The sequence below is a fragment of the Prinia subflava genome, chromosome 9 (genome assembly GCF_021018805.1).
Source record: "Prinia subflava isolate CZ2003 ecotype Zambia chromosome 9, Cam_Psub_1.2, whole genome shotgun sequence".
In the NCBI taxonomy this organism is placed as follows: domain Eukaryota; kingdom Metazoa; phylum Chordata; class Aves; order Passeriformes; family Cisticolidae; genus Prinia; species Prinia subflava.
The window spans coordinates 26,234,498-26,256,500 of NC_086255.1; the positions used below are offsets into that span (position 1 = coordinate 26,234,498).

Genomic DNA, 22,003 nt, shown 5'->3' on the forward strand with positions numbered 1-22,003 from the left:
CACCCCGTCGCCATGGCGACCCGCAAAGCAGCGGGCCCTGGCGGCGCTTTGCGGCCCTTTACGGCGGCGCTTTGCGGCAGCCGTTGGTGGCGGCGAGGGCGGCGGGCGCGGGGCCGCCATGGAGGGCGGCGGGAACTCCAAGGGCACCGGGCTCGGCGGCCTCTTCGGCGCCGGCGGGCTCGGGTACTCGCACGCCGACCTGGCCGGGGTGCCGCGTGAGTACTGGGGCTGCCGGCGGCGCCGGCCCGGGGGGGCAGTGTCCGCGCAGCGGCCGCTGCAGGGCCGGGCGGCCGGGACCGAGAGCGGCGGCGGTGCGGATGTCGGGAATCGCGCGGCCCCGGGGGCTCCGCCGCCCACCGGCCGCGGGAGGCCCGTCCCGAGCGCCGCCGCCGTCCGGGGCAGGGCCCGGGGGCCAGGCCGCGGCGGGGCCGCGTGTGGCGACGGGCGCTGGTCACAGGGACAGCGTGTTCGCCGCGGCCCTGCGGCTCCCGGTCCGCTTCCTGGAAAGGGGCGCTTGCCGGCCCGGGCCGCCTTTTGAGGAGCTGAGCAACTTCACGGCAGAATTTTCCTCGCTGCCACGCATGAGATCTGCCCCTTTTTGCCTCACAGGATGTGAATTGTCACAACGGAAGGTGGTGTTAAAGTGTTCTCTATTTTTTCCTTTTAGTAACTGGGATGAGCCCTTTGTCACCGTATTTAAACTTGGACCCCAAGTACCTAGTACAGGTGAGAGAGAAGGTGGCTTGTATTTATTGTGTTGAACTCGATTTCAGTGTTTGCATGATCGTACATGAACACCTCAAACCTCCTGTGGTGCTGGGCACTGTGCACTGAAGTCTTGAACTGAGGAACAGTGGAAAGAAACAATTTTTTCAGTATTGTCCCTAATAAATCTTGGAGTGCTGTGCCATCTGGAAGAAAATGAGCAGGGGATAGCAGGGCTGTTGTGCCAATACAAGCCTGCTGCTGTTGGAAAGAGATCTCCCTCCCTGCCTTGACACCACCTCACACAAGCTCTGGTACTGCTCACACCTCCACTGAGCCCCTTCACACAGTGAGAGCAGCCAGAATCTCTCCCCTCTTTTCATGGATGAGTTTTCTGAACTGTGACGAGTTTGATCAGTTATTGGGGTGTTCAGCCAAGCTCCAGACCTGAAACAGGCTTTGCCATCACAGCAACTGCAAATTTCATGTCACTGTCCTTATGTCATTACCCAGCTGAAGGGAGACCATGATGAAGTAAAACTTGCCATTTTACTTACTACAGAATAATGTAGCTGTCACACTTGCACATCTTAACATCAGTTAATATAAAATGAGGCCATCATAAGGAAAAAAAATTAAATAATATTTTCCTTTTTCATAAATATTAACTGTAGCTGAAAAGGTTTAAGTTAATCCAATTGGGATGCATGGCAGTGATTTTATTTAGTTAGTATTTTTCTACATGTATGGCTCCTATTATCTGAGAAGGTGAAGTTTTGTAGAATTAGCAGTTAAAGTTCACCAGTTGCACAATATCTTTGTACCTCTGTGCCTTGTTTCATGGGACACTGGGTCACTGTTTCCTTTGTAAGTGGCAGCTCTGCTGGCAGTTCTGGGGCCTAAAGCTGTTGTAGTCCAGATTACAATGTAACATTCCCAGAAGGATGGATAAACCACAGCTGTGCCTCTGGTGGAGGTGAGTTCAGTGCTGTGGCTGCTGGTGGTGAGTGGTCAGAAAGGAGCTGAGATTATTTAGGCTTTCTCCAAAAACACTCTCTAAAGCTGTTTTCTTTAGTTAGTCTGAGAACATGTTGGTATTATAAACAGTGCAGCAGGGATTTTGGGACAAAGTGTGTGTGTACTAAGAGATTTTAGAAACAAAAGAGAAGTTTGCTTTAAATGCAAAGATGTTTACATGAGTGTCATGACATAGTTCTAAAAATAGTTACTGATGTAACACTAGAGGCTGCAGTCTGTGCTCTAACACTTCACCACCCTTCATGTTTAGCACTAGTGCATTGAAATAAAAGGAAATTCCATTTTTTTTTACCTGAACAAGTTGTCCATACAAGCTGTGAGGTCTCCTTTCTTAGAGAATCACAAGACATGGTAATGGCTCTGAATGCCCAGCACTAACTAACCCTTCTTTTAACAGTGGGGTTGCACTAAACAATCTCCACAGGTTCCTAGGATTCTAAATACTGAAGGAAAAGACATAGCTAATATTTCAGAATATAAGAACTTAAATTATTAGCCTTTAAATTTGGGTTTCTGTGAAGGTGCATGTGGAGAGGTGAGGATCTCCTGATGTTTAAAGACATCTGTTGTTTTCAGAATGCAGCAGGAAAGTCAGCCTTGCTGTTGGGAATGTTACATTTCGGTTCAGCTCTTCCCACAATCACAGATGGTGCACTGGTACTCATTACTCTAAACCCCACGTTTTGGTGGGTCTGTGAGTGCAGGCACAGAACCAGATGCTTTCTGCAGTGCTGTGTTGCCTACAGCAGGTAACAAGTGTTATAAATTTGCATACCAGCCTGTTGCAGAAGCCTGGAGGATGAGCTTTTGAGCTTGTCTTTAGAAACTTAGATATTACGTAGACAAGGATTGCTTCATCGTGACTTTTGGGGCAGTAGTGAAAACTGCTAAAAACTACTAACTCATGTAAACACTGAATTTCTCCAGCTGTCTAGTTACAAGGAAGATAGAGACTATATTATAAGTTCATTTTATTGATAACACTAGTCACAATTTTAGGAGCTATTTTTTCTGTATTGCCATTCACATTCAGTGTCAAGTGTGGGCAGTAAAACCCCTTAGAATGCATTTCCTTGAGCCTGCAGCTGTGGGAGTCATGTATCAGTTAAGCAGGGGTGGATAATACTGTGGCTGGAAAGCACAGAAGCTTAAGAGAGATCTGCTGCTGCAGCACCTTATCAACAACAGACATCTTCAGTGTCTCCTGGAGAAGTGCCTTGGCACACCTTATCTACACATATGCCATTTTCTTTAAGCCACTTTTCTACCTTTTTAGACCACTGATTTGCAAGAACTCAAGCGTGTCCCTGTGGGAGAAATATGGACAAGTCAAAAAATGACCCAGCCTCACATCTTTCATGCCTGATCATCACTAGTTTTGAGTGTATTTCTTATGTTTTTCACATCCTTAAAATAGGTCACTTATTGCAGTGCAAGGAAATACCTCTTTTCATAAAAAGGCAGCTTTTATTTAGTATCAGAGTAGTGGCAAACTTAATTAATGCATTATTGTATCAGACTAGGTTGCTCAGTGAGGAAACAGTGCTATGTAATCAAACAACAGGAATGTTTTTGGAAGGCTTGTATTGCCTGCTGCAAGATGTAATTAATAATTAAGCAAATAGTCATTAAAAACAAAAACAACCAACAACCCACACAGTATGAGTTCCTTGGCTGACTGATGTAATTTATAAGAAGTTAACACAGCTAAGGGAAAAAAAAAACCACTCAGCCCCTTGAACTTGTTACAGTCCTTTTTCATGCTTAATACAGTATACACATAGTATATTCCATCTCTGTGCTATTGTAGGCAAGAATTTTCCAGAAATACTCATCCATCTTTAGTTTTTTGCATGGATTAAAGAAAAGTGTTACTATGGCTTACATTTTGAACTAGGAACTTTGAAAACACAAAAGCATTTGTTTTTGTTTTCCCCCAGGATACAGATGAATTTATCTTGCCCACAGGAGCCAACAAAACTCGAGGCAGATTTGAGCTGGCCTTTTTTACCATTGGAGGATGTTGTATGACAGGTAGGTGGTTGTGGTTTTCACTCTTCCCAGCTGTCCAGTGATTGATGAGACTGTACATGTCTTGTTCTGCAAGACATTGTCTGTTCTAGTCCTCAGTAGAGAGATATTTGATTTTAGTTTATACACAGAATTCTATTCTCAATATTTGCTTCTAGTACTGTTTATTCTTTTTCTTCTTAGAAAGTAATAACTGATATTATTCCAACTAGGGGCAGCATTTGGGGCACTGAATGGTTTGAGGCTTGGCTTGAAGGAGACACAGAATATGGCGTGGTCAAAACCTAGAAACGTACAGTAAGTGTTCCATCTAAAAAAATGTACTTCTTAGTGACAGAGGTGTTTCTTCCAGTTTATACAAGGTTAGATCTGAATATACTGCAAAAATAAATGTTTTGGGTTCTTTTTTGTTTAGTGGGGACAAATGGGAGTCAGTATTTGTCTTGATTAAGTTATTACATGTTTTTAATTATAGTAATGTTCAGTAGTAATGTTCAGTTCAACCTTTTTGCTTTTTATTTAGTCACAACTGGTGTGTCCTGTGACTTACTTTAAATATTTGAGAAATAATTACTGCTTTGATGTTTACTAAAATCTACTTCAAACTCAAAGCAGTGTTTTTATATATAGAAATATTCCCAGAAGCAACAGTGTTTGCTTTGAGCTCTTTTTTGCTGTAATTTATCTATCTGAGCACGAGTCTCTTTTCTTTCCCAAGCTTTTCCTAACCAGGAAAAGATTCAAATGCAGAGCTGGGCCTGCCTGGATTTGCATTGGGGATGACACTGGTGCATGCTGCTGAGCAGGCATTGCAGTGGGAGCTGTCCTGGGTTATGGCATCCATGAGCATGCCTGACATGGCCATGTTTTCACCTTACCTGATTGTTTGAAAGAACACAGCAAAGACAGGAACGTTTGTTTCAACAGGATGCCTCTTCTTAAAATAATGGTAGCTTAGACATAGCTACAGGAAAAGCTAAGTGAAAAAGACATTGGAGACCAGAGGAACAGAATAACTGGGGGAAAAACATGGGAAATTTTCACTCCCAGAAGACTTTAGAACAAGGGATTTTTAGGAGAGGAATTTAATATTTCCTGGTACAGTTTATATTGGCTCTGCTCCTTTTTAAATTGTTTCTATATTCATCCCCTTCTTTATCAGAATATTCACCACTATAATTATGACTCTTTCATGATGAACAGAATTGTGTTTCATGGTTTGGAATGAGCAGAGTTGGACAAAGCTATGATGTTAAGCACAAACTTTGGCAGGTCAAGCCCAGGAGGTGGCAGTCAGTGCACACTCTGCTCTTATCCTGGCTCTGCAAGGCAAAGGTCTGCTAAAGGTCATCACCTTCCAACAGTGCTTTAAGTTCTGTTTTTCTCTCTCGTGTGCAGAGAACAGACTTGCTTAGCAAGATTTCCTCCAAATTTATCCTTAATGTACACAGATTTCTTTCTTAGTGAATTTTAATTTTGGTGTTATTCACTTGCCATCAAATACCTCACAGTATGCCATGTTTGTTAGAATTACTGATTCTCTTATCAATTCAGAATGAATATAAAGTTAAAAGGTGCAGTTTGTAATTAAGGATTATTAGGTTATCAATACCCTAGCCTCCTAGGTTTTTTTTTTCTCTTGTTTCGAAATGAAATGTTCTGTTATTGTTTATTTCATTTCGTAACCATATTCAGTAATGACCTATGTCCTAATGAAAATGAAATTTATAAAAAAAGGAAAAAACAATAGAAATCTAAATCAGAAGGAACATAAAGCAATAAAAGTCAGACATTAAATGCTGAACTAAGTTCCAGTGGTAGTCAGCTGTCCAGAGCAATACTGTGCCTGGGATAGTGTTACACTGCTGGGAGATAAAGATCAGTCATTCCTTCTGGCTGCTGTTGTCTCCGTTCTGGAGACAGCTGGTGCCAGCAAGAAGTGGCACTGTGCTTCCTTGAGAGCGCACTGAAGGGGCTCTTTCCCTCTTCAGTGCTAGTCTGGAAGCCTACACACAGACCATCCCCACAGACCCTCCCCCCACACACACACAGACCCTCCCCACACACACACACAGACCCTCCCCACACACACACACAGCCCCTCCCCACACACAGACCCTCCCCACACACAGACCCCTCTTGGCCGTGTGCTGGGTGCTGAGTGCACAGATGGGATTGGGAGGGACTGTTTCTTTCATTCCTGGCTTGCTGCACTCCAGACTTGCTCTACTGCCCACACCATGTGCTCAGGCATCCCCACACTCCCTGACACATGGTCCTTGTGGAGGAGCCCTGAGGCTTCCTTGGAGACTTTTTACCCAGCTAAGTCTAAGTGTGTCAGTTATTCCAGGAGCTGGGTGTAGTCACCACGTAAGGACGGACAACTCGGGTTAGAAAGTCATTTGAAGGGAAGAGATTTGAGTCTTGGGGTGGGTCAAGTCTGCCTTGAGAAGAGAGAAAGGTTTTCTTAGGACTTGACAGAACTGAATTATTTGCTTTCAAAAGCTTTTAGTTCATCATTGCAGTTTTATTATCCACATATATAGTGTAAACACAACCCCTACTGTCATAAACACTGCCTTGATGTAAACACAGAGTGCTAAAGGTTTTCATACCTGTTTTACTCCTTTACAGAATTCTAAATATGGTGACAAGGCAAGGAGCGTTATGGGCTAACACTCTGGGATCACTGGGTAAGTAAAGTCATTCCTTCATAGGGAAAGCAATTTAAAGATGTAATTGTTGGCAAAGTGTACTTGTGTATTATCTGAATAGAAGTATTCTCTAAATTTTAAATCCATCAGGAAAAAGTGCAGGTTTTTTTCTCTGGAGGCTTGAGAGTATTTCAGTAGACATGAGAAAGGAAATTAAAGGCTAAAATAAGATTTGCAGTATAAGGAGCCAAAAGCCTTTAATTAAAACCCATTTTTTTACTATATTATAAACAAGCTTTAGCTATATCAGAAATAACTAGAAACTATAGATAATGTTTACTTGTTAATAAATTCCAGTTAAATTACTACTTAAGGCAAAAAATATAGTATTTCTGAAATAACTTTAATAACCTACATTGAGACTCTGTGGTCATGTGATCAACTGCCCAATGTTTGTTTCCTGTTGGAGTCAACAAAATGTCTATGTGAAGAAGAAATGTGATAGTCAGTACACAGATTTATCCGTTAAATGATGGTACATTAGCTAGAAAAATCACATGTGATACCACTGACTCTAAACCTAAGTGATGCTTATAACTAATGTGGGTTAGAAAAAAAGAGAAAAGAAAATTACCAATAGCTTGATGTATGAGAAAAACTTCTAAAACTGAGATTTGGGTGGGAGGGTGATGTGGAATGAATCCCATCAGTTGCCTCAGAAAAACAAAATTATTTCATAAAAGTCAGTGAAATAACTAATGCCCTAGAAATTACAGATTTTTTTTTACCTCCCCTCAGTCTTCTACAGTCTTAAAAAATGAAAACTGATGCAGTAACTTTAAAAGGAGAAATCCAAAATTGATTAAATTAGTTTGAAGAAGAATAATGGTGGAAATTGTTTTCCTACAAAGTTGTAGTAGAAGTTAGCAGTATTTCAGTCATAGACTACATCATGTTATAACCCAGTCTACATCTGTTTGACTTTTGAGAAATGCATCAAAGCACAGGCTAAGTTGCATCAATGACTTTTTATTTCAGTCTTATTTCTGAAGAGCAGATTAGCTGCTGTTAAATTTAGGTTTAATTTAGGCATTAGCTTTTGAGACATAGTATAGAGGGCATGGGTGGAGAGAGGATTCTGAGCTACAGCAAGAAAGGCACTTTTTCTATAAGAAATGCATGTTGCTTGCTGAGTTTTATTGGGCCATTTTCTGTTTGGATTTTTTTTTGTTCCAAATCTAACAAAAACATGTCTGAGAACTGAGATGCAGGCACACTGCGGTTCAAGGTTTCAGTTTAAGTGACACATTAACAGGTTTTTCCAGCTGTGTTTGAAGAAAGATTACTCAAGAAAATGTTTGTGCATTCCAGTAACTAATTGTTATTTTTCTTACAAAATATGGCCTCCAAAATCACAGAGTTAAGCAGAACTTTATATTTGGGATTCTGGTGGACATCTGTCTTGTCCTAGCTATCAGAGAAATTCCTTTCAAGGAGCTGAATTGTTCTTGCATCTTACTTCACCTTGTGCAGCCTTTCTGTACCTCAGGGATTCTTTTTGTCACTAGTGAGAATTTTTATCATTCTGTTCCTGGATAGAGCCAACAACTGCGTGGAACCATTTTAAAAAATTATGTTGAATTCAGCTATTCTTTCCCTCATTGTAATCTACTTGCTGCCAAGACAAGCTAAAATACCCTTGGCTGTGCTGAATGGAGATGCTGCTGTTACCTCATTGACATTATTATGGTTGCTTTTGAAGTATTTACTGCCTTTTAGCAGAAGGAAAGATTTCAGATTCTTGGAGGGCAAGGAACAAATTAAATGGCATTGACTTTATCACTTCAAAATGATGACATACTCTACTGTTCTTTGCCAGCATTAAATATATCATGAGGGGTGAAGACAGGGGGGGCTTTTCCTTTCATCAAAATGCAAAAATGATAAATGCATCCATGCTAAAAAGCCCATGCATTTCTCTTTCTAGTCCTTTCCAGGACAGTCCCTAAAGTTATCCCAAAGCAAAGGGCCCTTTGGGGATAAAGATTTCATGCACAAGCAGAGGTGAAACAGCTGTAAATGCCAAATCCCAAGCATTCTAATAGTCGTTTTTAAAAGAAACATAGCCCATTGTACTCCAGCTCTTGATAGCATGATCTGAATGCTGTACTTAACTCACATTTCATCACTGTCACACACAGACAGCAATTTTCTCTACCTAGAAAGTGCTGGGTTTAGTTTCATGTCATCCACAGAAGACAGTATGAAACTGCCAGTACAAATGTAAACCCTGAATTTTCAAACAAATTTGAACTAGCAAAATAGGCTTAAACTTCGGTCGCTGCTTTATAGCACATATTGGCATGAAGAATGCTACTTTATAACCAGATAGCTCAAGAAAGAAGAAATTGCTATACAGAAAGATATTTGAAAAAGAAACACCAAAAATGGGATTTTGCAGAGGATTCCCTTCAATTCCCTTCAGACAAGCAGAAAATCTATTCTTCAGAGGTGTAGTCTAAATAGCTACACCAAGCCTAGATTCTAAGCTTTGGGCCTCAGACCATGGAAGGTTTTTCTAATCTTTTTTTTTTCCCCCAGCTCTGCTTTACAGTGCATTTGGAGTTGTCATTGAAAAAACACGAGGTGCAGAAGATGACCTGAACACCATAGCTGCTGGAACCTTGACAGGAATGCTATACAAAAGCACTGGTAGAGTAGCAAAATATTTCTCCTTTTCCTTCTCTTGTCCTTATTCTAGTTATTAGGATTCTTATTACTTTTACTAAATACTGTCCTGCTCTGAAAGTTGACAGCATAAAAATCGTTATTAGCTCAATGTCCCCTAACCCACAACGGTTTTCATCCAACTAAGCTACTTAAGGAAAACTTGCACTAAAAACAAAATCCAGCTGAATTAAATTTCATTCTTTACAACTGCACAGGACTGACAGTGAGCATGAGAGCCAAATTATGACTGATGTACATATATACTGAAGAAACAGTCATTTATTTGCTCAGATATGTGGTGAGGTTGTAGAAAATACATACCCACCTTGTTCCTAGCCATGTTTTCATCAATAGCAGGAACAAAACTAATTGTTTCTCAAGTCCATGAGTGGATGCAGGCAAATGGGAATACTTTCCAAAGTGAATGGGGACAGGGAAGAAAAACAGAACACAAAGCTTGATTGCATGAAGATGAAACTTGTTACAAGTGATCCATGTGGTAGTAATTGACATGATAGTGTTTCCTGGAGCTGCAAAAACCTTACATGCAGAGAAACTGATGTATTTATGAAATTATTACTTAGGTGTTTGTAAAACTGTTGTCTTGTGGTAGGAGTCTAGTCTTTGCATAGTGGTCAAAACCAACAAACAAGCTTATTTGAGAACAGCCTGGATTTAAGGTGAGTTTGCTGATGCAAACTGAGTTGTTTGCAGGAGAAAGGGTCAGTAAAATGGCTGTCAGCACATGTTCCAAGCTTAGCAGTTGGAGGTATCATCTTTTTTAGAGGGTTGCTGGGTACCACAGATTGACATTAGCACATGGAAAAAGGCTGTATGTTTTAAGTAACTCAGTAAATGTTTGGCTGCATGACTCACCTGCATTTTATGGAGGAGATAATGCAAGAATTAACCTATGTACTTTGGCATATCTAACTGAGCCTCAGTGTCTTAACAGTGTTCCTGAAGGCCTGCTTTATATATGGACCAAAACAGTTTGGGTAACTCTATTTTCCTGATGGCTTAGACCACATAAAGCCAAAAATAATTGGGTGGAGCAGCCTTCATAAATATGAGACTCCTAACTTTGCAAGGGCACATAGCTCTCCTGTAATCCACTTTTTCCTTGGCATTTTATGAGTGACATGACAGATTATGAAGAGCAGCTGGAAAGAGTAGCTTATAGAAAACTAATATTTTCTGTAGGAGTTCATTAACAAGGAGAACTGTCATCTAATACTCCAGCAGAGGCATCCCCCTTACCTTTCAGAAGTACAGAGCTGGCATTATGTGTAATCATTTTTGGCACAGCACAACCACAGATAACTACTCCAGTCACATGCACAGTCATCTGACACCACACAGGTTTTTATTACCAGAGCACAGTGAGACGTTTGTTTTGTAACACAGATCTACAGAGCTAATGGCAGCCCTGCTAAAGGCTCATGGAGTCAGTAAATCTCTGTTCATTACAGTATTGCATTTCAAGTGTGTGTTGTGCATATGAACCATAGTGCAGAGAAACTGCTGCCTCTCCTGTCACTTTGTCAGAACACCCTTTCTTATTCTGTAGGGTAAAACTTACAAGTTCTGCCCTTACACTGCATCAGTGTATGTATTGACCTTAAAACCTTGAATATTTAAACCATATTTAAACCATGCAAAAGATCAGCACACATCTGACATATCAAGACTGTAATAATTACCTGTATTACATGGAATGCTGTGATGTGTTTGCATTAAGAAAAGGAAAATGTAAAAGCTGTCAAGGAGACTGAGTTATAAATCTCCATATTTTAGTGTCAGCTGGGAGCTCACACAAACATTCCATTGCCAATCAAGGCTGCTCTGTAGTCCACAAGGTGTGGATACAAAGCTGCAGGCAGTGCTGTTCTAACATTCAGATTTCCCACTTCCATCATTCCTGCTTCATAGAGAGATCAGGAACATACTTAAGAAGAAATGGGATAACGTGTGGCAGGTCTTTTGTTATAATTTCATGCTAAAATCACAGCTTAAAGCACACTAAACACTGATGGAGGAATCACATCAGCAGCCCTGCTGCCCTGCAAAACACTCCTGTGTATACTGCAAAACCTAGACTGAATATCTGAAACCAATGATTAAGCATCTGATGAGTGGACAGGAAAAAAAATATTGGGAAGACTTTGTGAAGGCTGAGATTCATTGCCCCAAACTGGTCCCAGTTTTCACAATTTGTCCTTGTAGAAGTGTTAATCATTACCAAAATGGCAGCAAACAGAATATGCACGTTCTAAAGCCATGGATGGGGAGCAGTTTTGTGTAAAGCTACTTGACACAGCTTGTGTGGGAGAAGATAAGTGAGGTTTGAAAACTCTGCAAGTGAGGACAGTGGCAGTTCAGTCCCCATTCGAAGCAGGTGGGTGATAGCTGGGCTCCATCTCAGCAGCACTGCATGGCCTAGGTAAAGATACCTATGGAGTGGGAATGGAAAACTGTGTGAGGAGTTCTGAAATAACTGCTGCTTGATTCATCTGACCAAAGTGATCTCCAGTTCCACATTTATTTAAAATTAAATTTAATGCCACAATAACTGACAAGATTTAAGCCCAAATGCAGCAGTAAGAGTACATATTAATTTGTTACACCAGTCTTAAAACTTCCTGGGAGCAATTTTCTGAGCTCACCACTTAACTCTTACCCAGAACATTCAGTTTGGGTAACAGTTAGAAGAAAACCCTTTGGGTTCCTCTGCCTGTGGCATATGCAATAGAAATGTTACAGCAATTCAGTCAATTCAAGTTTTGCTAGAAGGGGGTCGGATACCCTAAGTCCACAAAGAAGGCTTTTCCATTTAATAAGGTACTATTCTTTATTCTTCAATTTTAAGCAAAGGCAGAAATGCTGCCTTGTTTTTTCTGATAAATGTTACAAAGGACAAACGTATCTTAAAACCAGTGTTTAGCCTCTTTGCATGTGCTCTCAACCTCTTTTCTGAACTGACCATCTTTATTTGGTTTTCGTATAATTGTATTAGTCATGAAAGTAACAAAGCACCAAACAAAAATGATGATTGCTGTGCACTGTGCCACTGTTACACCCTCCCACCATGGAAATGCACGGTTCCAGCTGTCACAAAGGTGCAGCTGGCTCAGGCTCCTGCACTGCTCCTCAAGCATGCAGGATTGATCACTCAGGAAAAGATACTGAGCTAGGTGGGACTTTGGCCTGACCCAGTGTGACAGCAGTTAATTTCTCACTGGAATTCCTGACAGACTTCAGTAAGCAAAAAAGTTAACCAACCTTTACCTCTGCTCTGAGCCTTACACAGGTTGTACATGTTCTTTTTCTGGGATATTTTTTTTCCTCTCTTGAGGTCAGGGATAACAGCAACAAAAGTGAACTAATTCTTTGGACAAACTAAATTCCTTTGTTTACTTTTGTGCAGTAGGATCCTAGGTACAGAATCTCATGCCTTTGGAACAATAGACCTTACATAATTTGGTACAGAAAATGGTGTCTGAAAAGAAGGGAATGGCATGCTAGCAATAGCTGAAGGTAGTGGTTGTCATTTTAAGACCTTAGAACACGACCCTAAAAAGTTAATACATTATGGCTGAATGTTTTATTGCCAGCAGTAAAATCTGGCTGGAGCTAAAGATCAGTTTTGTGACATCCAGTGGGTATTTCAGGGCAGTTGTGTCAGCTGACAACTTCTTGAGCTGTAAAAAGCTTGTTCTCTGAGCCCAACCCATGTTTTCCTGTGGGCTAGACAGGGCTGCTTTCTTGTTTCTCTTGGCTGGGGAGGGGAAGGAAGAGCTTTTGGGGAACTGCTGCAGGTACAGGCCTGGGATATCTTACTTTTCTGCAGTATTTGGAAAAAAGTGAAGAACTTGCTTGTCATCATTTCAGTTTAGGACTGTCAGGCATTTTGGAAATTAATGAACCCCTTTAACACAACAAATCTATAGGATTATCAATCAAATGATGTTTAGAGAAAGGATGTTTTTAAAAATCTGAAATAAGGAAGAGATAAGAACAATGTACAAGCAGCACTACAGGTAACAGCTTGCTGAATCTTTCTTAGTTTCCTGAGGACTGATGTCTAGGACTGTGTGTGGCCACTGAGAGCAGTGCTGCCTTCAGTGCTGCCCAGCTGGGCAGGAGCAGTGAACTCAGAGCTGCAGGGATTTGCAGGGTCTGCAGCTGCCATCTACAGTAGCTGAAGTAGCCTCCTGTCAGTGAGGGCTGCTGCTTTCACTCAGTGAGAAGACAGCAAATTTTAATCATGTTTGCAAAGTAACTTCAACAGCTCTAGTACTTCCAAACCAGTAAATTAAATTGTTGATTTCCTACTGTTTTTTCTAATTTAGCCTTCATAGCACAGTAACTACAGGAAATGTTCCCTCTTTTAAGCTTTGTTGTTTCTGTATTCTGAGCACAATACTGCCTTAGCTGCAGCAATATGAAAATGCAAGATGCTTTTCTGGAATATATCTTGCTTCCAAATAGAAGTTTATCAGTTTCCTCAGTAACTTCTGTATCCACAGACTTTGCCCCCTACTTAGAGGATTTCATGAATTGAACCCCATGGAGCAGCAGGAAGAACCTTGATATTTTCTCATGACATCAGGCCACCCACAGATGTTCAAACAAATGACTGCTTGATGGTTCAGATGGTCTGGTTACTGAGCTTGAATTTGGAGCAAAACTGAGACTGCCTTGTGCACTTGAGTTGTGCCCTCTAAACCACTTTAAAGTATTTATTTCTGAAGGCCCTGGAGGAAGAGAAGCTGTTTTCATTCAGAGTATCCAAGAGAGATTGGAAGACAGAAAACTAATCACAATTTAAAGATTATTCTTCTTTTGTTTGGCATAAGTATGTGGGTCTGAGGTTTTGGTAAAGGTATTTGTAATGCTTGCTGTTAGATGGTTCTTGCTTTAAATGTTCCAGGAACTATCCCAGGACATTGGAGTAACAGTCTGAAAACAGAGACAGGAAGGCTCTCAATGGAAGGTTTTGCCCTCGTGGTTTTACCTATGGACAAGGCAGCTCAGTGTTAGGAGTGGCTCCTGCCATGCTGAGATGCAGAGCTGTGCTGTTGGAGTGCTGTGTGCCATGCACAGTGCACTGGAGGGCTGAGCTGTGCCATGCACAGGGCACTGGAGGGCTGAGCTGTGTGCCACGGCACGGGGCACTGGAGTGCTGAGCTGTGTGCCACGGCACAGGGCACTGGAGTGCTGAGCTGTGTGCCATGCACAGGGCACTGGAGTGCTGAGCTGTGTGTCACGGCACAGGGCACTGGAGTGCTGAGCTGTGTGTCACGGCACAGGGCACTGGAGTGCTGAGCTGTGTGTCACGGCACAGGGCACTGGAGTGCTGAGCTGTGTGCCATGCACAGGGCACTGGAGTGCTGAGCTGTGTGCCACGGCACGGGGCACTGGAGGGCTGAGCTGTGTGCCATGCACAGGGCACTGGAGTGCTGAGCTGTGTGCCACGGCACGGGGCACTGGAGTGCTGAGCTGTGTGCCATGCACAGGGCACTGGAGTGCTGAGCTGTGTGCCATGCACAGGGCACTGGAGTGCTGAGCTGTGTGCCATGCACAGGGCACTGGAGTGCTGAGCTGTGTGCCATGCACAGGGCACTGGAGTGCTGAGCTGTGTGCCATGCACAGGGCACTGGAGTGCTGAGCTGTGTGCCACGGCACAGGGCACTGGAGTGCTGAGCTGTGTGCCATGCACAGGGCACTGGAGGGCTGAGCTGTGTGCCACAGCACACTGTAAGCTGGAATTATTGCAATGCACATAGGATGGACAGTACTTGGTGGTGAAAGGGTGCAGCAGCTGAAACCACAGCACTAATTTCCCATTTAGAGAGCATCAGATCTATCTTTTGAAACACCCAGCAGTTCTCAACTCTTGTGCAAGGTGCCTGATCTCAGAATACCTGCTCGCAGAAGTGTCTGTCAGCTGGAACTTTTATCTTAGTGGGACATGCCAGATTAGGGGCTCATGGCCATGTTTCAGCAGGGCTTGTCAGGGCAGACCTGGTATCAAAGGCTTGCAGAGAGTGATTGCAGAGAAGGGGTGGGAACATTCTCTATCATGCAAACACAGCTGGGATGGGAGTGGAGAATTCATTTTTTATTTTTGTTAACAACTTAATTTTCTCAGAGGCCCTAAGATTTTCTGCCCAGCAACAGGGCTGCATTCTAAAGTGCATTACTGTTTGAAGTCTGCCACAGACCTGTTCATATTTACTCAAACACAGACCTGACCAGCTAGGGAAAGCAAAGTTTTCTTTGCCTTCTTTTTGTTTTTTTTAATAATGACTGTGGGTGGTTCAGAAACCAGGAGCAACTGTTACCAAAACAAAACCAAACCAAGCAAAAACACCTCCATCATTCTGTAGCAGAAGCATAGTATAGAAACTCTGGTAAAGAAACACTTCTTGCATGTTTTGTTGGGTATTTTCTCTCTCAGTCATGCACCTGTACCAACTGCATAAGTTTAGTACCCCGTTCATGAAACATCTCCAGCAATGTCCCTAAGTTGTCTGCAGGCCTACAGACGGCTTTAGGCCCTGTGGTTGACTTTTGTCAGTGGGTTCAGAGCTGCCATCATTACCTGGCTGCTCAGTACACAAGAATACCTGTATTTGTTATGGTAGGAGCAGCACTGAAGTCCTCATACATGGATGCTAGAAAACAGCTCAGCCATCCAAATTAAAGATGACACCTTTCTTGTACAACCCTGATTTCACAGCATCTGAAGTCAGGCTTGATCATTCTTCAACTACCTGTTCTTGAATAGCAAGAATAGGAGTTTAAGGGGAAAGGAGAGGAAATGAGCCTGGGGGTGAGCAAAGAGCCTGCAGGAATAGCCATAGTTCTGTAGTGCATTGCACTCTGTGGGGATGTTCCACATTTCCTCGTACACATGATGGTCACGAGCCCCCTTTGGGGGTTCCTGCTTTGATCTCTTGAATCCTGATATTAACAGCAGAAAATTAGGCTCTAATTTTGTATTCATTTACCTCAGCAGGAATGAGGAGTCAGTATTTTTACAGATTATCTCAAATACTTGTTTTGCACAAAGTGTCCTTTCAATTTCACCTGTGGCTTTTTGCCAGACACTGCTTGCACATGGTTAGTTTTGTGTACCCAGCTGCAAGCCCTTCATATGAAAAGCTTTTTGTGCAACAAATTCAGGATCAATTAGCAAACACGGACATCTACATTTGCTTTCCTAAATGCTGATTTAGGCACATAGATCATATTCAGTATGGCTTTTCTTAGAGCTGTTGAATTCTCTACAGTTACAGCAGTGAACTCAGCCTTATACCCTAAAAAACTCTTAATTTTCACAGCTGGTCTGGCAGTGAAATTTCTAGAAACTATGGCTAGACATGGCTTCTAATACCAAGTCCCACTTCTACAGCTTCTTGGTTTCATTGCATGCCTGGGCAGTACAGGGAGGTTTAACAGCTCCAGTGGAAACCCATTTACCCTCACAGCACAGGTAACACACTATCAGTCTAGTTGATGCCAGCAGCTTCTTGCCTCACTAAAAGCCTAAAGGCAATTCCGTGAGACAACTTAATGACCCATAATGGAAAGAAGAAAAAACCAAGCACAATCTCTGTGATTACTGAGATACGTTTGTTTGTGGAACCTGAACTGCACTGCCAGTTTCTCCAACAAAGCAGACAGGGTTTTTTATCTTGCTGTCAGCAGAAACTGGCCTTGTTCTATACACTGTACACATTATCTGCTTGGTTCAGCTGCAATGATAAACATTGCAGAATCAAACTCACTGAAGTTTTCCTAGCATTGAGGGTCATACTCCCAGGTGTTCTGTGCATTTATAGTGCATTCTGGGAGCTCTGCCAAGGCACAGAAGTGTTTTGCTGTTTAGTAAAAGCCACAGAAGTCTCTGCTTGTGCCCTGGTACACCCCAGTCCTCACATGGATGGAGTGCAGGTAGGATGCTCCAGCCAGGTGCACTTCCTGCAGGCCACAGCCAAACTTGCCCTGTATTTCTGCCTTACACTAAAGTCCTCACCAGCACCTTAAGACTTTAATCACCTGTGTGACCTAATATTTACCATTGCAAGGTGATAATTCTGATTCTTAATAAAAGAATAAAGAAAGCTGTACACCATCGCAAATCCCTGCCAGTTAATCCCTTTCATCTACTTCCTATTTTTGTAGTTGAAAAGTTTTAAAATTCCAAAGAAACAAGAGCAATGATAGGTTTTGCCCTAATCTGTCCCTGGAGCTGAGTGTCATGTCCATATCAGCTGCTGTTTTGTTCACTTATTTCCCTTCTGCCCTTTCTCCTTCTGCCCAGAGCTAATTATCATAATTGAAAGCCTGGAGGAGATTTTGTCACAGGAGGAGAGCATGTCTAACTGTACAAGCAGATGTAATAAGGACAGATCAAATAGATAAAGTAGAACTTGGGAAAAGCCATCTTGGCTTCCAGTGCTCCGTAGTGGTTCCCTGAAGCAGTAGTGCTAACACAGTTTGAGAGGAAGTCATTCCAGCAGAATTAGTGTCAGGATCAGGAATGGGTGACTGTGAGCCTGGCAGCAGGTTTGAGAGGAAGACAGGAAAAGCACAGGGACTCTTTCTGGAGATTTACTCAAGAAAGGACTGTTCATTAAGATGCCTCTGGTTTTAAACAGCTTGTTGGAAGTTGCTGTTCACTGAGCATTTCCTGAAAGTAACACTAATGAGCTGCACCGTTTTGTTTCTCGCAGGTGGAGTGCGCGGGATAGCACGAGGTGGGATCGCGGGTCTGACGCTGACTGGCCTCTACGCCCTGTACAACAACTGGGAGCACATGAAGGGCTCCCTAGCCCGGCAGTCCCTGTGAGCAGGGCACAGGACACGCTTGCTTAGTCACCAATCAAATCAGTTGTGAGATCTATCTGGTGCCCCTTGCTATTTTATGTACAATTAGTGAGAAACCGATGGAAGCTGTGCTGGGAGGAACCGCTTGACACCGTGTAGCTGACTGGCCCTTCCTGCCAGCCAGTTGCTGCAGAGGCAACACTATCTGTTGGACCTGCAAGTGAAGGGAGTGGCTGCCGAGACAGAGTGTCCCTGCCCTGCTCCCCAGGCAGCCCTGGCCCCAGGGCTGCTCCTGCTCGCTGCCAGGCTCAGGGGTGCCTGCACGGTGTGTCCACAGAGCGTTCCCTGCAGCCCCAGCAGCCTTGGCAGCCCTTGCTATTCCGACAGCACAAGGCAAGCTAGCAAAAGGGACATCACCAGAATAAAAAGGGTGGTACCTACTCAATACCATTTCTATCCTTTGCTCTTCCTGCTGCAAGAGTGCTGCACCCACTGACCTACCCATGGATTCATTTGAAAGGACCAATGTGATGGAGTTCTGGGGGCATTGGCGGGTGAGGGGAAGTGGACAAGCAGGCTGGGATCTCCCAAGGGGTGGTTATGGTAAGGCACAGCAGGGCTTGACTTCACTCCCTTATTTGCTCTAACAAACAAGGACCTGCTTGTGTATGGATGAAATAAGAGTTGCTGTTGCAGAACAGCTGCCAATGGATTATCAAAACATTTGGGTGGTCCAGTATCTCAGAACTCATTTAGCCAACAATGAAAACCAAACAATATAAAGACTGCACTCATTACCTATTACAGGACTTTTAATTAGCAAGAAAGTTTTTGCCTGAAGTACCATTCAAAGGTTATTGACGGAACAAAGACTGATGGACCTACACATTCTCCAGTGTTAAAATTAAACCATGTACCAAGCATCATTTGCAGATAAATGAAACAATAAGTTGAGAATTAGTTCAGTAATTAGACTTACTGTAAAACAGCTCATCCCTTCCACATTTAAATAATTAAACAGGTGAATTATTAAAGAGGTCTGAAGACAGGGAAGGCAGAGTAAGTGAAAAAGCAAGAAACTTACTGGTCAGCACACAACTTAATGCAAACCAAGTTCACATTTGAGTTTTCACTACCAAAACAGCTCTTAATAATTACATTTTATACACCAAAATAAAAACAACAAAAAGCAGCAAAGGGAAGGTGGTAGCTCTTACCTTCTCCCAGGACGAAACACCACTTTGCTTCAAAGCCTCATTAGCAGCAAACAACCACTGAGCCCAGCTTTTTATAGAGCAAGTGCTGCAGCTGAGGAGCTCTCCCATGTGAACTCAGTTAGCTTTGCCTGCATACCAGGTCAAATGAGATGCTTTATGCCAGCACTTCAAGTAGCACGAAGGAAGCAGGCATTGTGTCACCCCCTGTGTCAATGCTGGGTTTTGTTAAGCCTTATGTTGCACAGTTCCATAGTGCTCTGCATGTTCCTGCTGTGGTGTAAGCACTGGACTTCCTTCCTAGCATGCATTTTTGAGGGCTGTACCACCAAAGAAACTGTCCCTCACTTGCAGGCTGCAGAGGGGTGACCTGGGCTTCGTCTGCACAGTGCTGTCACATGGGACACCAGGAAAACACAGGCACTTTCTTCTGAGCTTTTTCTCTCCCCACTGGCATCAGTGAGTTCCTCCCTGTATGTTTCCTGGTCACCATTGGCTGGACTTGAGTTCCTGCACTCTTGACCTCCCTGGATGAAGGATTGAGAACTGCTTTGGGGGTTGATGGGGAGTAGGGGTGGCTTTTTAAATATCAGGAACTCTGCAATGTATCTTAGGTTTTCTAAAGACTTTTCAGGAGTAGAATGTGACCCAGGAACTGTCTGCCCTAATTGAAGTGGGTAAACCGTGAAGCTTAACAAATGTATTTCCTTCTTCAGGTACACTGGAGATAATATAGAAACAAACCTTTTGAAGTTCATAGTTAGCACAACCTTAAGGGTAGGCTGACTCTTGAACAACTTAGCATGTTATCTGGTCTGCAGTGTGCTCAGATTTCCTGGAACTGCTCGCTTTAAGGGCAGAGCTGAGAGCATTTTTCTGAAATAGCTGTGTTACAGCTGTTAAAAGTTTTGGTTCATAATCTGTTTGTATGTGGAGTAATCTGTAGCTTGAGCTATTAAACAGAGGCAGCAGTGAGGGAGGTGAATAATACAATACAGTAGAGAGAATGTGTTTACAATATTCTGTGTCATGGACACACTGTGTTCTTGGTTTACTGGCAATCAGTATAAAGTTGCTACTGTAAATTGTGTCCAAAAATATATCCAAGTTCACTAGGAATAAAAGGATGTAAAATCAAGTTGAGAACAGGATTTGGCTCTAGTTAGAGCCCTCCCATGCAGTGTTACATAAATGTGAGCATGGGAGACCTTGACTGTCTTGGAAGAGCAGGGGTTTGGTGCCAGTTGGGTTATCTGTGCTGATAGATCCAAGGCAGCTTTCCATGCTGTGGCACCAAGTGAGGGAGCTGAGGCAGCAGCTGTAATGGAAGGGGTTTGAGTCTTGTGAAGCTGGTTGTGCTTAGTCTTTGGAACAGAAAGGCAAATCTGCTTACACCGTGCCCTGTCAGCAGGTGACTTCTCTCACAGTTGGAGGAATTTGTTGAAAAATCACTACTTAGGGTGGAAATCTCTGGGCACCCTGAAGCAGAAGCAGCTTCTGAAAACAGGAGGCAAATGTATGTTAGGGCAGAAAATGATCCTGTGTTCATCATCTGTTTCCTGTGATCTGATCTGGGACTTCAAAAGGAGGGGGGAAATCCTTTTGTATGCTTTAACAGAAGGTTACCCCTATGCTTAATAAATTCTAGACAGGAAACTGGTGTGTTTTCAGTGGAGCTTTGTGCACTCTGTGAGCATTGGTCTGTGCTGTTCAATGCCAGCCAGTGCAGGGACACCAGAGGGTACCCCAACCCTTTTGGGTACTTTCCCAGCATGAGTAATACCTGCTCTGTTCCCCACAGGTATCTCCCCCTCTCTCCCTGCCCTGGGAACAGCTGCCCCACTCGCTCCACAGCTGCTCAGAGGACAAGGAGCTGAAGGGGCTGGTGCCCCAGGAGCCTGTGGCCACCCTGCTCCGGGGAGGTGTGGGAGGGAAGGAAGCATTCCTCAGCACAGGGCATCAAGCTCAGAGCTCAGCTTGTTCAAAGAGAGTTCTCCAGCCATTTGAGGAACCATGAATAACATTCTCTCCCTGCTCCTGTGTCCTCCTTGTCTTGGGATCATTTTGAAGTATTTTCCCTGTCTTTGAAAGCTAAGCATTCAGGATACACATTCAGGAGTTCTGCATGTGACTACTTCTAATGAAGAACTTCCAGTCTATTTTTAAAGAAATGTGTGTGCACACCCCCACGTGAAATTTAAGGTGTCATGGTTGAAAGGCTGCCAGGCCCAGCTGTAAATGTTCTCCTAATGAACAATGAAGGCTGCAGTTTAAATACTGAAAGATACTCACTGGAGGAACCAGTCATGCAGGGATGCTGATCCTCAAACACCAGGGAGAAAGAGAGGAACTCACTTCCAATTGCACAGCCAGAGCACAGATGTTCTTCAGCCATGGGGAAGAGGAACAAATGCTACTAAAATCCACGAGTCCTCCTCATTAAGTATTCAAGAGTGGTAAGAAGCAAATGGGTCATTTTGTCCAAGTCTATTTTCTTCCAACAGCTGAGCAAAGCCCAGGTGACAGAGACACAGCAGCTGCATGTCCAGGGGGTTACACTGCAAGGCAGGACCTAGCAGGAGTTTCCTACTCAGTGTGTAGGAGTGTGCCAGAGCCCCGAGTTTCCCTGCTCTGGAGCTCAGTGCAGCTCCAGGAAGTGGTGAAGTGAACTAAAGCACATGAATCCCATGTGAATGGAAGCACAACTGCAGCAGCTCCCAGCCTGGCACACTGGACACGTGCCACAGCAGTTTGTGTTGACCATCTTGTAAATTTATGAGACATAACACAAAG

The 22,003-nt window shown here is 43.2% G+C and overlaps 1 protein-coding gene and 1 non-coding gene across 2 annotated transcripts; both read left to right on the forward strand.

The window, feature by feature from the left end:
• Positions 1–56: 56 nt before the first annotated feature.
• Positions 57–18,441, forward strand: TIMM23B (translocase of inner mitochondrial membrane 23 homolog B). Its single transcript, XM_063406028.1, has 7 exons — positions 57–215; positions 668–726; positions 3,684–3,777; positions 3,987–4,071; positions 6,409–6,467; positions 9,030–9,140; positions 17,903–18,441. Exons 1-7 carry the CDS (start codon positions 119–121, stop codon positions 18,016–18,018), a joined length of 621 nt encoding a protein of 206 aa, XP_063262098.1. The 5' UTR covers positions 57–118; the 3' UTR covers positions 18,019–18,441.
• On the forward strand, positions 5,585–5,787 carry LOC134555157 (small nucleolar RNA SNORA74). Its single transcript, XR_010081381.1, has one exon. It is a non-coding gene; the product is annotated as a small nucleolar RNA SNORA74 (small nucleolar RNA).
• Positions 18,442–22,003: the final 3,562 nt, after the last annotated feature.

Bases quoted from the DNA above. Each gene is read 5' to 3' on its own strand.
- TIMM23B (XM_063406028.1), top strand. From the start codon at position 119: ATGGAGGGCGGCGGGAACTCCAAGGGCACCGGGCTCGGCGGCCTCTTC. The intron at 727-3,683 runs GTGAGAGAGAAG...GTTTTCCCCCAG, and splicing joins ACCCCAAGTACCTAGTACAG to GATACAGATGAATTTATCTT. The intron at 6,468-9,029 runs GTAAGTAAAGTC...TTTTTCCCCCAG, and splicing joins TAACACTCTGGGATCACTGG to CTCTGCTTTACAGTGCATTT.